The sequence below is a fragment of the Temnothorax curvispinosus genome, unplaced genomic scaffold (assembly GCF_003070985.1).
Source record: "Temnothorax curvispinosus isolate PA1 unplaced genomic scaffold, ASM307098v1 QBEX01002395.1, whole genome shotgun sequence".
NCBI classification, from domain to species: domain Eukaryota; kingdom Metazoa; phylum Arthropoda; class Insecta; order Hymenoptera; family Formicidae; genus Temnothorax; species Temnothorax curvispinosus.
This window is the reverse complement of record NW_020212175.1, coordinates 42538-54856: the sequence shown is the minus strand read 5'-3', so window position 1 is coordinate 54856 and position 12319 is coordinate 42538. Positions and strand designations below refer to the sequence as shown.

Sequence of the window (12319 nt, the reverse complement as noted above, 5' to 3'; positions counted from 1 at the left end):
TGTATTCAACTGTATATTTTATGTATAAAACGATCAAATAGAATTTTGAGGAGGAGCACTCAATGCGTTCAAAACCAAAAATGGTTACTCTGACTCTTAATCTTACAAACTTATATCTATAATATATGTCCTTTAATATGTTCTATAATATCCTATAATATGTGTTATTATATTTTAAAAGTCTTCTGAATTATTTTCCTTGCAATTTATAATAATAAACTGCATTATATAGAATTACAAGTATAAATTTTTCAGGTGAACAAGGTTATGTTAATTGGAGGGAAACATGAAAAGAATTTTATTAGAAGAAGTTTGAGGGCTACATTTTCTGATGACTTAGCCTCCATGTGTTCATGAACTGGCCAAAAAAATAATTATAAAATTGGAGATACGCACACACAATTCTGAGCATTAAAAGTAAGTAATTTTTTAAGAAATGTATATATTACTTGCAGTATTAAATGCTATGTTTTATGTCTCAGAATTTATTAAAATTGTCTCCTTATTTTTTGTAGCAATCATCGTTAAAAAGCAGGACACACATACACGTTAAAAATTCTTACGAAATAAAAAAAATATATATATATCCATAAACTAATATTTTTGATCGATTTAGTATATATGTAAACTATTCCGGAAACTTTTGTGTTATTTCAATAATTATCATAAGTTTTAATTGCCGTTAAATTAACATTATTTATTTCTTTCATCTAACAATAAACTGTATTGAATTTTTCTTATTTCAGAAGCTTTTAGAGCAATATTCCCTCGGAATACAGAAAAAGATTTTCAACACTTTGTAATGGAGTGGTTCAGATTCGCAAACGTCCGTAAGAAAAAAAAAACATTAAAAAGGTAATGTAATGTATTTCGGTATATACTCTCTATAAAATAAAATTATTATAGTTTGCCGCGTTATAATTTATAAGTAGCTTTTTCACTAATTTAATTCTACTTTTATTTTTCAGGAAGTGATAAATATATTATCTTACTTGCGTGGCTCCGCGCGAGTGATTATTATAGTAACAAATTTTTTTATTTGAAAGATGAGTTTTATCCCAAAACCTTACGCTAGGATCAGTGATCTTCACCAAAGATATTATTGTGATAAACTGAAAACTGTAATATATGGTATATATTATTTTTATATAAATAAAACTTTTTTATGATAATTAGTGAATTATTCCCTAATGCAGATTGGTATATAACAGGCCTGGGCAACTTCGAGCTCCGGAGCCACGACACTCCCCTACTTTCCGTGGATAGAAAAGAAGTGTCGTGGTTCTGGAGCTCAAAGTTGTCCAAGCCTGGTTTATAAAAAAACAATCTAAATAATAATTAGACAATAAATATAGAGATATTTTATTACTATTGCATATTTATTGAAAACATGTTGCCTGTAATAGAAATAAAACATCAATAAGAACTTTAAATAAATGTTAGAATTAACATTACGGTAATCTTAATATAATATTGTAATAAAGTTGATAGTACGTTTAAATTTTTATCTCAAAAACATTACAGGAATGATAGAAAAACCTTAGCGCAATGTTATTTGCAACGTTATGGCACTCCCATTTCAACATTACTGAAATTTCGGAATCGTGGTCAAAGTATGTTCATAATGATGTTCTATACAACATTAAGAACTACATATTTAACAACATTACAAGTTCTAGAATATCGTTGCAATAACATTGTAATAATGGTTTTTTGCTTACTGGGCGTATTATTAATATTATTTGTTAAATGGCATTTGTGATATGCGATTAGTTATTTGGTATTAAGGTATTAATTTTAAGTTTTATTAGTATTAAGATATTTCATTTTAAGATACTCACAATCAGTATCAAGACATTTTTCAATTTTAATTTTAATTTTGTTGAAACTAAATTTTAATTTTAATTTTTATTAAGATACAATACATATATTAATTGTTTTAAATGGTTAAAAAAATTTTTTTTTTTCGTTATGATATAATATGAGTTTAATTTAGATAGTATGCAAGAGTACATGAACAAGTAGATAAAAAAGTGTAAACAAATAAATATATGTTCCTTTGTACCTTAAAAACAAACGTGTGCGATCTCTTAGATTTTTTCTGACTCTCCCCCCTGCTATTTATATGCTATTTACCACATTATCATATTAACATGCTCTATGTCATGTATATTATCGGCGACTTGCAGTGGAGTTTTTATTTAAGTTGTGTTTAATATGGTTAATAAAAAAAAGATTTATTATATAAATTTTATAACATTATTAATTGTGATACATGTATGTCTATATGAATCTGATTAATTAAAATTGTGATTAATTAAAATTAAAATTAACAATGTTATAAAATATTTTGCGGTAATATTTTTTTAATATTAAAAATCTTAGATTCTAAATAATAAATCTAGATAAATATTGCATTTAACAGAGCAACGAGATACGACAACATAAGTCAAAGTCACAACCGTATCTCGTTGCTAAATTTACCAAAACCTATACTATATGAATTATCGATGATGTACGTGATATGGAACATGTTTCATTACGATTTAAAAAGTAGTAAAAATTAATACATTGATAATAAAATGTACTACAATAAATGTTTTCTCCAATAGTCCTAATAAAGTATTCTTTTGAATTCAGTAAATATTTTATTAGGTTTAGAAAATTTGTTTCAATTGGATGAATATTTTTTTCATTCGAAAAATATTAACTGAATTAAAAAAATACTTTATAAGGACTACTGGAGAAAACATTAATTAAAATTTAGTACATTTTTCTATCAGTGTAGGATCTAGAGGGTTTTAGGAGGTTTAAGAGGGTTTTACCGATAACTCCTCTTTTAAACCTCAAAATGGGAAACAGTCCGTTTTCTGCCGTTTTCAGGCACAAAGTAGGAGCTAAGTACAATACAATTAGAACCTATCAAAATCCTTTAGAATCCTGAGATGTGAAAAATAAGAGATCGAAAGAAGGAGTAAAATTTCGACTCGGATTGCGCGATCAATCACATATGTATAAATAATATATATAAATTTTATATTTAGGACCTATCCAAACAAACACTGCATATATAAAAAAATATAAAATATATAATATACTATATTTCAATCGAATTTCAACCTTCGACGTTGAAACGACGTTGAAACGATAAGTTGAATAGTCGGTGATATTTTATACGCTTTCGACGTCGAATCGACCAGAATTACGACGTTGATTCGACATTCGGTTTTCGACATTGATTCAACGTCGAATCAACTAATCATTTCTGACTGGGGGGTAACGAAATCAATTTTGTTACGCGTTACAAATGTATTGAGTATTTAAATTGATTTCGTTACTCATTAGCAAAGTATCGACTAACGAAATTTATTTCGTTATTCGTTATATTTGTAACGAGTAACGAGATAAATTTCGTTAGTCGATACTTTTCTAACGAGTAACAAAATCAATTTTGTTACGCGTTACAAATGTATTGAGTACTTAAATTGTTCTCGTTACTCGTTAGAAAAGTATCGACTAACAAAATTTATTTCGTTACTTATTAGAAAAGTATTGATTAACAAAAAAAAATTCGTTACTCGTTACATTTGTAACAAATAACGAAATAAATTTCGTTACGCGTTACAAGTTTATCAAGTAACAATGGCATCTCGCTACATGTGTAACGAAGTAACGATAGAAATTTACTTACACGATACATTTGTAACTAGTAACAAGTAACGATCGATACATATTTTGGACATCTCTGGTTTCATGTTTTGAAGATCTGTACGCTAGCAAAAACATAGGAATCCAATGATCCCAATCCCTCTGATTCTCCAAAATAAACTTAGCAAGATAATTTATTAGAATTTGGTGCTGACGCTCAACTTGTCCGTCAGATTGAGGATGTAAGGCGGTGGTTCTCGTTTTTTTAATTCCAAAGAGTCCATTAACTCTGCAAAAAGTTTTGATTCAAAATTCCTTCCCTGATCCGTATGGACCTCAGAGGGAATACCATGCCTGGAGACAATCTTTTTTACAAAAACTTCCGCCACCGCTTTCGCTCTTATATTTCTCAAGGGAAAAGCTTTCACCCACTTGGTGAAACAATCCACAATGACAAGAAGATATTTCTTCCCAGACAAAGTTGTAGGAAAAGGACCGAGGATGTCCATCTGAATTCTTTCAAACGGGGCCCCGATATTGTAAATTTGCAAAGGGGATTTCCCTTTACCTGAGGGGCCCTTTTTGGAGATACAAACTTTACATGAACTGCACCAGTCTTCGACATCCTGCTTGCAAGTGGCCCAAAAGAATCGCTTCCTAATTTTATCAAGGGTCTTATTGATTCCAAAATGCCCTCCAAAGGGAGAATCGTGAGCCTGCTCCAAAATCCCTCTGACTCGTTTACGAGGGACCACTATTTGCAGAAAACTCGATTTCAAATTTGGGGCCTTCCACCTTTTATATTGATCCCGTTCTTTAAACTTAGCGCGTCCCAATAAGACCAATAGATTCGAGCGGACACGTCTGCAGAAGCTATTTCTGAACGAGGAGGGCGTTTCCCCGTTTCCTTGGCGCGATAGATTTCAGAAATACTAGGGTCTTCCCTTTGTTCTTTTCGCCAAGTTTCCAAATTTGCTCCTACAAACTCTATTCGAGCAACCATATTTTTCGTCTCAATTGTGCTTTTCTTTTCAATTCTTGTACAATATTCACAACCCATCGTCTCGCATTGCCGCCTGGATAATCCATCAGCATTGTTATGGGAAAGCCCTTTGCGGTAAATGATTTCGAATTTGTATTGTTGGAGTCTCTCCAGCCATCGAGCTAGCTGCCTCTCCAGGTCTCTGAAAGACATCAGCCATCTCAAGGAAACATGATCCGTGCGGATCAAAAATTTTCGTCCTGAAAGATAATGGTGAAATGATTTAAGTGAATCAACAATCGCCAGAAGCTCTCGTCGAGTCACGCAATAATTCCTCTCTGCTTTACTAAGCACGCGACTAAAGTAAGCGATAACTCTTTTTACTCCATCTTGTTTTTGCGATAAAACCGCCCCGATTCCTGTATTCGACGCGTCGGTGTCTAAAATAAATTCCCCTTCCCCCTTTGGGAATGATAGTACCGGGGAGGAAGATAATTTCCGTTTTAATTCCTCAAAGGCGTGTTGGCATATTTCATCCCAAATAAATTTGGTTTTACTCTCCGTTAACGTGGATAGAGGTTTGGCAAAAAAAGAAAACCCTTTAACAAATTTTCGGTAGTGTGCATGCCTTCGCTTGCGAAACACACTTAAGATTATTACCGAAATAGTTTGATCGGTTGTGCACGAGAAACTTGTAGCGAAGGGGGTTCGAATCGCTCAACGAAATGAATAGCACACACGAGGGAAATTTGTGTGAAGAACAACTTTTTATTCACTGTACAAATCACGCTGATGGCAAAGATATAATAACGATTCAGGATCGAGAGTCGTTGGAACTGCTTAATGCAACCGCGAGTCGTAAATTCACGATTATCGAGTTCCGGTATAGCGTTAGAGCCACGCGCGTCGTCGATGATTGCGAAGACAATACTTCTCGGAGCGCCGTGCGTATTCGACTAACCGACTAGACTCCCGAACGGAAGCCGAAAATTTCCGAGTGAATCTCGCACCTGAAGAGGTGTTCGTAGTGTCGCTCGGCGGTACCCCGTGCACAATAATGATAATAACGCTCTGTGGCGTGAACATTCCGCCCGCCTCGACTGGCAGGTCGAGTATTCGTTGTTCTAGGTGCAAAGGTAGGCGTGTAACGCCGCCCGCCGTAATCGGTGTGGATTGGTACATGTAGTCGTAGCTGGGAGCGACTGGTGATTGAGAGAAAAAATAAAACGGCTTAAATCTAGTATGTACAATATTTACAAGGAGCCGCCCGCCGTGGAACACTGGCGGGGTGACTCGGTTCGACGAAGTTGTTCATGGTTTTGTCTAGTTGAGAGTTCGTAGCACTTTGGCACTTTTTACTTTACATCGAGTACAGTTACATTTGAAGTGTACGTACTAATTAGAATTAGTGCTACTTGTGTGAGCCTTACTTCGCCCCTCATAGGGATTTATGATACCTGTGTGTCTGAGTCACCAGTGGTGGTCGATGACGTCTCGACGGGTTCACAGTCTTGGAAATCAGGCGAGTCCGAAGATATGGGAGTGTCGGGAGGAGAAGTAGGCGTCACGTCAGAATCAGCCGCATCGACGGGGAGCAGGCAGATTTGTGTAATCGGTCTCTTCAGTTGCGTTTTTGCGGTGCGGACAGTGACGACGCGTACACGTGAGTCTTGCCCTGGATGAGTTTCGACGATTCTCCCGAGCATCCACTTATTTGGAGGCGCTAGATTATTCCTGATGAGGACTATGTTTCCGACGGCAATGTTCTGTTGTGTTTTTTCCATTTTGTTCGGACCTGTAGCGAGTGGAAGTACTCTGTGGACCAACGTTTCCAGAAGCTTTCGAGCATTTGCTGTACCAATCTCCACCTCAAGAGACGATTTTCGTTTAGGTGAAGGGACGACGGTTCTGGTACGCTGATTAATGGAGCTCCTACGAGGAAATGTCCTGGTGTGTGTGCTGCGAACTCGCATGGGTCCGTTAGGTTCGGCCCAATTGGCCGCGAGTTCAATCACGCCTCCACCTGAGTAATGAGGGTGTTGAATTTCTCGTACGTGAGCGTGTGGGCACCAAAAACTCGTTTCAGATGATGTTTTGCGCATTTCACGCCAGCTTCCCATAATGTGCGGAGCACCGGGAGGAATGAAGTGCCAATTGGTACTGTCGGTTGCGATGAGGTTTCCGAGGTTTGGATCGTTCACTGCGTTTTTAAATGCAGCTTGCAGTTCCTTTTCGGCGCCTTGGAAGGTGGTCCCGTTGTCGCTGTATACATCAGATGGTAACCCGCGACGAGCTATAAAGCGACGGTATGCTGCGAGGAACGCGTCTGATGAGTAATGCGATACGAGTTCGAGATGGATGGCACGGGTGGATGTACACACGAAGAGAGCGAGGTACGCTTTGTGTGACTTATGTCCACGGCCTTTACTGGTCTTTACAAGAAATGGTCCGGCATAGTCGAGTCCAGTGTGCAGGAATGCACGATACTGCGTGCTTCGCGCAGCTGGTAAGTTACCCATGAGTTGACTTGGTACCTTGGCGCGTTCTCGCACACATGGGACACATTTGTTGATAATGTTTCTTACAAGCGGTCGATGACCACCGTGAAGGCACCGCAAGTGCGCGTCTTCCACGATAAGAGTGCTTACTCGATGCTTCGGTAAAATGGCAGGATGTTTTTCCTCGAACGGCAAGTTGGCTTGTTCAAGGCGTCCACCCACGCGTAGGGTACCCTTTCCATCCACGAATGGCGTGAGATTCCGCAAGGGTGAATTGCGAGGAAGAAGTTTTCCTTTGCGGATCGCTTGGATCTCGTTGTTGAAGTGTTGATGCTGAATATTGTTAATCCAGAATACTTGCGCGTTGCGGATTTCGTCGCCTGAGAGACGTAGTTCGGTGGCGTTGTTACGTCGTTGACAACGTCCGACGAATCGCATGCAGTATGCAGTTACGCGTACTAGTCTGTTCCATGTTGAAATCTCCGTGTAGAGTTCCCAATGAAGGATTGTGTCGACAGCAACGTGCGTTTTGACTGATACCTGCGACGCTTCAACGAGCTTGGATTTAGGCGGCGTTGGAGGAGTGCGTGGCCATTTTGCTTCTGAGGACTTTAGCCACGATGGGCCTTGCCACCACAATGGATGGGTACACAGCTCCGTGGCGGTTAAACCACGTGATGCGCAGTCTGCCGGGTTCTGCGCCGATGGTACATGTCTCCACGATACGTCTTGAAGCCGATGTACTGTAGCAACCCTGTTGGCTACGAATGTCGGCCATTCGGATAAATGTTGCTTGAGCCATGCGAGGACGACGCTCGAGTCGGTCCACGCGTATGTTGTGCACTGTTTTAGATGCATTGCTTTCTTAACAAACTCGATGAGTTTCGCGCAGGACAACTGCGTAGAGCTCTAATCTAGGTACGCTAACCGCTTTAATCGGAGCGACCTTCGATTTTCCGGTGAGTAGGCTTACCTTGAACTCGCCTTCTGAGGTGACTGTGCGAAGGTACACTACGGCTGCGTATGCTCGCGTTGAAGCATCGGCGAAACCGTGTAGTTCGCATTCAGTTTCTCTTGATGTCAGATGGTTCCATCGAGAAATCGAGATGGCTTCCAATTCTGGGAGTCGTCTGCAGTAGTCATTCCATTTCTCTGAGACATCTGATTGTAGTTCATCATCCCAGTCGAGAGATGCAATCCACAGTTCTTGCATGAGGATTTTAGCTGTGACTATCACTGGAGATAGTCACCCTAGCGGATTAAATAGCGCAGTAGTATCCTGGACGGTGGCCATGGAAGTCGGAACCCGCTAAGGAGTGTGTAACAACTCACCTGCCGAAGCAACTAGCCCTGAAAATGGATGGCGCTGAAGCGTCGAGCCTATACTCTGCCGTCAGCGGCAAGTGGGGCGGCCGCCGCGCGCGGGGGGGAGTTCGCGCTTCTCTTCCGTTGTCGGCGCCGCCACGAAGCCCTGACGAGTAGGAGGGTCGCGGCGGTGTGCGCAGCAGGGTCTGGGCGCGAGCCTGCCTGGAGCCGCCGTCGGAGCCCGGTAATGGACAGTACCGATCTTTTCGTGTTGTTCGCACGCTGTGGTGCGGTGACATTGAAGCAAAATGAATCCGAATCTGGTACCCATCTGATTCCGAGAATTTTTATTGACTCCGTAGAGTCGAATGTTCTTGTTTTCGTTTATTCTTGGTCGGTTTCAGGGATGTCCGCGAGAAGAGAAGCGTGACTTGACATCCATTTTCGCAATGTTAGACCTCCGCGATCCAATAATTTCTCTAACTCTAGGCGCAACGCGTTTGCAGTTGTTTCATCGTTAGCTCCGAATAACACGTCGTCAACGTAGAAGTTTTCACGAACGATTGTCGCGGCATTAGGAAAATCCTTCTCTTCATTGTCGGCGAGTTGGATTGGGACCCGCATTGCGAGATAGGGCGCTGACGCGGTACCGTAGGTGACTGTGACGAGCTTGTATGGAATTATTGGGGACTCTGGAGTTGGTCGCCAAAGGATTTGTTGGTATCGAGTGTCTTCCGGGTCGACCAGGATTTGCCGATACATTTTTTTTATGTCGGCGGTCAAGGAGTATTGGTGTTGTCGCCAACGTAGAATCGTAGTGGGGCAAGTCTGATTGGAGCTTGGGTTCCACCATGAGATAATCGTTGAGTGAGGTCCTATTCGAGGTTTTACTTGACGCGTTGAAGACAACTCTGAGTCGCGTCGTGCTGCTGTCCTTGAATACCGGATGGTGGGGTAGGTACAAGGCAGGATTTGAGTCAGGAGCGTCGAATGTAGTCGGCGTCATGTGTTTGAGGGAAATGTACTCTGTCATGAAGTCATAGTACAGTTTAAGTATGTCAGGATTGCGGATGAATTTGCGTTGTAATTTCGCGAGCCAATCTTTCGCGGTTTGGCTTGAGGACCGATGTTGGTCGGAGTCGGATTCTTAAACGGAAGTTTTACGCAATATCGTCCTCCTGGTACTCGGTTGTGGGTCGCGGCGAAATGAGCTTCACACGCGACTTCCTCCTCATTGAGCGGATGGCTCGTTGAAACTTCCTCGAGTTCCCAGAAACGACGAAGCTCGTTGAGGAGAGTTGTATGGTCACAGGCAAGATGTGCCGTTACCGTCGTGACTTGGCTGGAATCACCACTAGTTGTTGGTCCCGAGAGAATCCAACCAAATGTAGTTTTTTGAGCTATGGGTGACCCGGTAGGCCCCCTTGTTAATCCTTCGCGTAGGATATTTGCGTACACGTCGGCTCCTAAAATCAACTGGATCGGCTAATCGCTGCTGAGGTCAGGATCTGCCATTTCAAGGCCTTCTAAGTGTCTCCACGACTCTTGACAGAGTGATCGCGGAGGCACGTAGGAGGTTAACTTTTGAAACACGATCGCAGAGCATTGGACCGGTTTGTTGGTACCAATTTAATGTTAATGTTGGCACGAATTTAATTTTAGTGTTACGATTGCTCGGCCAGTGCCGGCATCAGTACCGCCAATTCCGGAAATCGGAGCGCGTACTTTGGTACGAGAGGCTCTCAATGCTTGTGCTATCGTTTCAGTGACGAACGACAATTGTTACCCCTGATCCAGCAGCGCTCCTTCCTTTGCTTGACGACTTTTATACGACGAAACCAGTACTCAAGCAGTCGCAAGCATCACTGTCATAGGAGCTACCTTTGGTTTGACAGCGTGAAGTGTCTCGACTGCTGCAACAACATGTTGGCTTGTGCTAGGAGTAGATGTGCTAGGGTTTGGCGCTGCTAAAGGTGAGGAAGCCACCGGAGCACTCGTCCCAATTGTACCACCGCCTGGGGAGAATGCCAGTTTCTCACCTTTTCCCTGAGCATTAGGGTTATGTAATAATGTATGGTGTCGCCTTTTGCAGTGGGAACATGAGTACTTGCTTCGGCACTGATTTGTCGAATGACCTGTATATAAACAGTTGTAGCATAACTTTTGTTTTTAAACGTATTTGAAGAGATCGTTCTTCGACGGATTTCGCTTTGAATACCTCGCATAAACGCAGTGAATGACTTTTCTCGCATTCGCATGACTTTGACACCGGGGAAACATGTGATTTGATTGACTTATCGACATCTTTTGATTTACTTGTCTTTTTTGAGGACGATGAAGCAATTGACTCTAAGGCTCGGACTCGGTACTCAAGTGTGAATCTCATTGTACGTTGGGTACGTAGTCGTCTCACCGATTCTCATCTCCCATTCTCTTCGAGAGACTGGATCGAGTTTACGAACTGTCATGAATGTGAGTAAATCATTCCACTGGTCTATTGGTCGACCAAGGTTACCTAACGAGCTGACGGCTTCATGGGTTTAATCGCGCAATCGTTTGAGTTCCGTCACATTTTCTGTCGTTACCGTGTTAACATCGAAGAGTTTTGTTAGGTTGTAACCGAACGATACATAATCGGGTTACGGAGTACGCGATTTTGTCCTCTAAGTCATCGGTCGCCACTTGGTTTAACCTTAAACTACCGAGAAGGTAGGTATTCGTAATGCAAACGGACCAAAAGTTGAACAATTTGTTTAAACAATTTTATTTTTTAATCCCGCCACAGCTGCCTAGTAAGCATCGCCTGTGCTCTGGATACCGCTAGGTATGACCTTGATCGGCCAGCTAGGGATGCTTGTCATCCGGACAGCCGTTTGATCAGGTATGTATATACGTGTATCTCCTTAACCCTTTCACTTTTTATATTCCCGCCACAGCTGCCTCCTCTGGGATGCTCTGCCTATCGCCTCCGCTATCTATCATTCATCTGCCTCATCCGTGGAACTAAGATGGCCGGACAACCGCTTGATCGGGTAAGTCCCAACATTAATGTAAGTAAAACGCTACTAATTCCCTTTTATTTTCAGGTTTCGTCTACGGATTCCTCATCACCATCGCCGATGTCATGGATCACCGCTGCTCACCAATGTCCAGGATCACCGCGTCTGGGAGCTGGCCGGACAACCAGGTAAGTACGAGAACTGTCCGCGTAACTATAACTAATGCTGTTTCTTTGCAGGTTTCCGCCACGGTTTTCTCATCTATGGCCTCCTCCGAAATAGAATCTATGATGACCTTGAAGCTCGGTCAACGCTAACACCAAGATGGCCGGACAGCCGCTTGTTCAGGTAAGTTAAAGGTAAGTAACTGAAATTTTCGTATATATTTTTGCAAATAATTATTGCTTTTATTGTTAACTATCGTTTCACAATGATGGTGGTTCACAATTACTGATTGCCGCACAAGATGGCGGTTGCACGTCTCGCAAAGTGCGATTTCACGATTCAGGTACGCGAAAACCCGTACGCCTTTTGTATCGGCGTCACGTAACGCTGTTAGCGGGCGTTCCCGTTTGTTTCGGACACTGCGGTAGGCTTACAAATCGTATTCCAGTACGCGTTTGCGATATTAACTACGAAACGCCGGGACATACGCGCGAGAAGATAGCTACCGTTCGAGCGCCCACGAGAGACTGCCTCGAGGAATATTCCTCTCTCGGGCTCCCTACCTCCGAAGTTTTACCCCCACCATGGGGTCTCGGCCGCTTTCTCCTCGCGGTAATTTTTTATTCTACGCTGTTACAATAGCTGTTTACGAGTTTCGGCTCGCCAGGTGTGCGCCAGATGTTCTCGATGGAAATTTCCGCCGCCAGTACACTATTTACGAC

General features: G+C 41.7%; 1 protein-coding gene and 1 long non-coding RNA gene across 2 annotated transcripts; one reads left to right on the top strand and one right to left on the bottom strand.

Moving 5' to 3' along the window:
• The first annotated feature begins 255 nt into the window (after positions 1 to 255).
• Positions 256 to 1172, top strand: LOC112451592. Its single transcript, XR_003040387.1, has 3 exons — positions 256 to 417; positions 747 to 855; positions 969 to 1172. It is a non-coding gene; the product is annotated as an uncharacterized LOC112451592 (long non-coding RNA).
• A 2673-nt stretch (positions 1173 to 3845) lies between these two features.
• On the bottom strand, positions 3846 to 9439 carry LOC112451591. Its single transcript, XM_025011292.1, has 5 exons — positions 9325 to 9439; positions 8102 to 8364; positions 6105 to 7971; positions 5641 to 5832; positions 3846 to 3937 (listed from the first exon to the last, which is right to left on the bottom strand). The coding sequence occupies exons 1-5, from the start codon at positions 9437 to 9439 to the stop codon at positions 3846 to 3848; spliced, it is 2529 nt and encodes an 842-aa protein (XP_024867060.1).
• Positions 9440 to 12319: the final 2880 nt, after the last annotated feature.